The 4,811-nt window shown below is 48.0% G+C and overlaps 1 protein-coding gene and 1 pseudogene across 1 annotated transcript; one reads left to right on the forward strand and one right to left on the reverse strand.

The window, feature by feature from the left end:
• Nucleotides 1-374: 374 nt before the first annotated feature.
• Nucleotides 375-2,276, reverse strand: LOC137025209 (apical junction molecule-like). Its single transcript, XM_067393235.1, has 2 exons — nucleotides 2,265-2,276; nucleotides 375-1,850 (listed from the first exon to the last, which is right to left on the reverse strand). Exons 1-2 carry the CDS (start codon nucleotides 2,274-2,276, stop codon nucleotides 375-377), a joined length of 1,488 nt encoding a protein of 495 aa, XP_067249336.1.
• Nucleotides 2,277-2,338: 62 nt separating this feature from the next.
• LOC137025210 (putative nuclease HARBI1) lies at nucleotides 2,339-3,952 on the forward strand (annotated as a pseudogene).
• Nucleotides 3,953-4,811: the final 859 nt, after the last annotated feature.

The following is a 4,811-nucleotide window of genomic DNA, read 5'->3' on the forward strand; positions in this document are numbered from 1 at the left end:
GAGAGGTATGTGGAGGAGTTTTTGGAGGTCTCTTATTTGGTGAGCTGGCCTGATGCCAGTCTTAATGCTGTGTTTCTGATGGGACTGGACAAGGATGTATAGCGAACCGACCTGTAATTTCTCCTTAGTCAATTCTCTAAATCTAATTCTCTTTTTAAATGGTTCTAATTTTGAAGTCGACAAAATTCAAGAGAACCAGAATTGTCCTTGTCCAGCCCCATCAGCAGCTTATCGGGCCTCGCCAGCTCACTTCACCCCAGAACCCTGCACATACCGCTTCAACGGTCCTGTCTACTCTTGGCCACCAGCCGCCGCCGCCGAGCCTGCCGCTCCAGTCTCCACAGAGCCAGCTCCAGTGCCTGTGGGGATTTTAATCATCTACGAGGGGATGGATTGGACCCCTCTTCACGCCGCCGAGCCCTCTGCTCCAGCCACCGCCGCCGAACTCTCTGCTCCAGTAGCTGCCAAGGAGCCAGCATCTCCATGCTCCTTCGCCGAGTCAGCTTCTCCATGTTCCTACGCCGAGCCAGCATCTCCAGTCTCAGCCGCCCAAGAGCCAGCTCCTCCAGTCTCAGCCGCCCAAGAGCCAGCTCCTCCAGTCTCAGCCGCCCAAGAGCCAGCTCCTCCAGTCTCAGCCGCCCAAGAGCCAGCTCCTCCAGTCTCAGCCGCCCAAGAGCCAGCTCCTCCAGTCTCAGCCGCCCAAGAGCCAGCTCCTCCAGTCTCAGCCGCCCAAGAGCCAGCTCCTCCAGTCTCAGCCGCCCAAGAGCCAGCTCCTCCAGTCTCAGCCGCCCAAGAGCCAGCTCCTCCAGTCTCAGCCGCCCAAGAGCCAGCTCCTCCAGTCTCAGCCGCCCAAGAGCCAGCTCCTCCAGTCTCAGCCGCCCAAGAGCCAGCTCCTCCAGTCTCAGCCGCCCAAGAGCCAGCTCCTCCAGTCTCAGCCGCAGAAGAGCCAGCTCCTCCAGTCTCAGCCGCCCAAGAGCCAGCTCCTCCAGTCTCAGCCGCCCAAGAGCCAGCTCCTCCAGTCTCAGCCGCCCAAGAGCCAGCTCCTCCAGTCTCAGCCGCCCAAGAGCCAGCTCCTCCAGTCTCAGCCGCCCAAGAGCCAGCTCCTCCAGTCTCAGCCGCCCAAGAGCCAGCTCCTCCAGTCTCAGCCGCCCAAGAGCCAGCTCCTCCAGTCTCAGCCGCCCAAGAGCCAGCTCCTCCAGTCTCAGCCGCCCAAGAGCCAGCTCCTCCAGTCTCAGAAGCCCAAGAGCCAGCTCCTCCAGTCTCAGCCGCCCAAGAGCCAGCTCCTCCAGTCTCAGCCGCCCAAGAGCCAGCTCCTCCAGTCTCAGCCGCCCAAGAGCCAGCTCCTCCAGTCTCAGCCGCCCAAGAGCCAGCTCCTCCAGTCTCAGCCGCCCAAGAGCCAGCTCCTCCAGTCTCAGCCGCCCAAGAGCCAGCTCCTCCAGTCTCAGCCGCCCAAGAGCCAGCTCCTCCAGTCTCAGCCGCCCAAGAGCCAGCTCCTCCAGTCTCAGCCGCCCAAGAGCCAGCTCCTCCAGTCTCAGCCGCCCAAGAGCCAGCTCCTCCAGTCTCAGCCGCCCAAGAGCCAGCTCCTCCAGTCTCAGCCGCCCAAGAGCCAGCTCCTCCAGTCTCAGCCGCCCAAGAGCCAGCTCCTCCAGTCTCAGCCGCCCAAGAGCCAGCTCCTCCAGTCTCAGCCGCCCAAGAGCCAGCTCCTCCAGTCTCAGCCGCCCAAGAGCCAGCTCCTCCAGTCTCAGCCGCCCAAGAGCCAGCTCCTCCAGTCTCAGCCGCCCAAGAGCCAGCTCCTCCAGTCTCAGCCGCCCAAGAGCCAGCTCCTCCAGTCTCAGCCGCCCAAGAGCCAGCTCCAATCCACAAACCAACTCCTTTTCTTAGACTCCTCATACTCGTCCTGAACCTCCCCAAGTATTTTTTTTTGGGGGGGCCTCCTTGTCTGTTCTTAATGTTATGTTATCCGTGTTTGGTGTAATTTCTCCTGTTTATTAAAATACCTATGATTGTGGAAATCTGTATACGACTCGTCACTGCAGCACCAGCACCCGTAACAATATACATGTTGCCTTTTATTTTTATGTCTAAGTATTGGGTCAAAACTCAGACATATTGTTTTGTATGCTTTTCCATTTTTCTTTGTTGCAAAGATAAACTAGTTTCTGTGAGAAGCAACTTGAGAATAATGACTCTTTTCTGCTGTCAAGCTCTGTTAGCTGGGAAGAATTTTAGGGAGTTAGAAAAGAGCTGTGTCCGAAACGGCTCACTCGTTCACTCATTCACTAATCCCTATATAGTGTGTGGCAGTTGAGTGCACTATATCAGCAAAGAGTGAACGAAAATGAGTGAGCGAATTCGGACGCTGACGGTAATAGCATGCGCCAGAGAGTGCAGACAATTTCGTCATTAAGGAACAAACTTTCACCAATTCGGTAATCATTGTTTCTTATAAGAATTGGGAGAACTAATCTTATTTTTTGCAGCTGCCCAGGTGAAAACAATACTATAGTAATTTATAGTAAATGCTATACTATAGTATGGTTCAAAAACATTAAAGTTTTCTACAACTATAGTGTATATTATACTACAATACACTACAGTTTACTGTAGTAACATTATTCATTAGTTTATCAGTTCAATGTAGTTAATACTACAGTATGCTGTAGCATTCATTCACATACTACAGTATGTACAGTATACTACAATTTACTATAGAATGGTGCAAAAACACTATAGTATTTTTTCACCTGGGTGGATGTAGCTATTTTTCCAATATATAACATCTTTAATTTTATATAACACTTTTTAACATTATCTGTGATTAGTGAATTCTATTATGTTGACAAGTTTCATTGACTATTTTAGTACATTGACATTTACCCTTTCAGTCTGGCACTCAAGCTCCATACTGCCTGCCGAACCAATCAGTGCCTGTCCTCAGGTTGTACCTGGATGGGCAAAGTGACCTGAGGCCAGACTTCCGACTCAACAGGCAAACACTGAACTACCTCATAAACACCCTCCGTGAGGATCGTGATCATGGTTGGGGTCAGGATCTAGAAATTCTGGTCTTCATATTCTGGCTGGCAAGTGCAACCTCATACCGAGTGGTTTGCAGAGCATTTGACATGCCCCGTTCAACAGTTTATATGATTGTCCACAAAGTCTCCAAGCTGCTCCTCCGGATCAAACGCAACATAATTCACTTCCCATCTTTAGAACAGCTTGGGGAAAACAGCACAGGCTTTGCAAACCTGGCTGGCAGACCTGTCTTTAGTTCAGCTGCTGGTAGCATTGACGGCCGTCACATTAGAATCAAGCCTCCATCTGGCTTCAAGCCTCCATCTGGATTCAACGTGCTGCTTTAAATCGAAAGCTATTTTATTCCGTCCAGCTACAAGCGGTCTGTGACCATCAAGGCAAATACCTGGACGTTTCTGTGGGTTATCCTGGATCAGTCCATGACTCCAGGGTGCTCAGAAACAGCACTATCTATTTTAAGGCATTGTACCCACCAGAGGGATACCACATTTTAGGAGATGGAGGTTACCCCTGTCTTAGCCACCTAATCTCTCTCATCACTCCTTATAGAGAGCCACTACAAAATGCAAGTCAGCGTCGCTTCAACTTACACCACACAAAAGCTCGATCCATCATTGAGAGATCCTTTGGCATTTTGAAAACGAGATGGCGGTCACTTTTCTTCAAGGCCCTTGAAGTGAAGCCTGAATTTGCTCCAAAGGTCATCACTTGTTGTACAATCCTGCACAACATCTGCATCACAAATGGTGACACCATGGAGTCAGAGGAAGGACAACTGACTGACAATGATCCTGATGACCTGCAAGTGAGAGAGCCACAGAGTGGAGAACACACCAGAGACCGCTTGGCTGCAGCTGTTTCTGCTCCAGATGATGATCTTCCTCCAGACCTAAGGCATCATGATTATTTATAAAATCTGTTAAAATACACAACCACTTACATATTATAGTTAGACATAACTACTATATTGTTAGTATGTTATTAAAATAATTAAATAGCGTAATTATTTTAGGTTATGTACTTGTCTTTTTTTCCAATTTTAATTTAAATTACAGCTAATATAAAACATAAAACATGTATTACAGTTCAGGGTTATAAATACCACGTGATTGTACTTTAATTTCGTATGTTTAGATGCACATGATATTGTTAATTTGCACTAACAGTTTATATTCTTAATATAAATAATCCTGTTTTTTTTTTGTTTTTTTTTAAAGCAAGCATGACAAATTTATTATAGGTTATAGGTTTATTTTTTCAACAATTTAAAAGTTTACTTTTTTCAAACAATTACTTTTTCTCAACAATTTAAAAGATTTTTCCCCCCAACAATTTAACAATTTTACATCTTTTAGACAATTCTTTCTAGAATTGAGAGAAGTCTCTCCTCTCGCATATCTTCTCTTCTCATTCTCTCTTCTGTTCTTTCAGCTTCTCTTTCTAAAAATTCAAGCACTGGATCTGTTTTCAGCCTCTTCTTTGCTGGCCTTGCTTCCCCACTCTCTCTCCTCTCCTGCTGCTCTGACTCCTTAGGGACTGAATCAGGAGAACTTACTGCAGGAACAATGGAGTTTTCCTCTGATGTGGCAATTAGGATGGGGTGCTGGATAGATGGCCTCCCACCTATTGCTTCATCCATGAGGTTGAACCACTTCCACGTTCCTGCAGTAGACTCCCCTGATTCAGTCCCTACCCCAGTCGGTGGCTTGCTTAGCTCCTAAAAATAATTTTTATAAGCAAATGGTGTACAACACAAAAGATTTTATATAAAA

This window comes from Chanodichthys erythropterus, chromosome 8, assembly GCF_024489055.1.
Source record: "Chanodichthys erythropterus isolate Z2021 chromosome 8, ASM2448905v1, whole genome shotgun sequence".
NCBI classification, from domain to species: Eukaryota; Metazoa; Chordata; class Actinopteri; order Cypriniformes; family Xenocyprididae; genus Chanodichthys; species Chanodichthys erythropterus.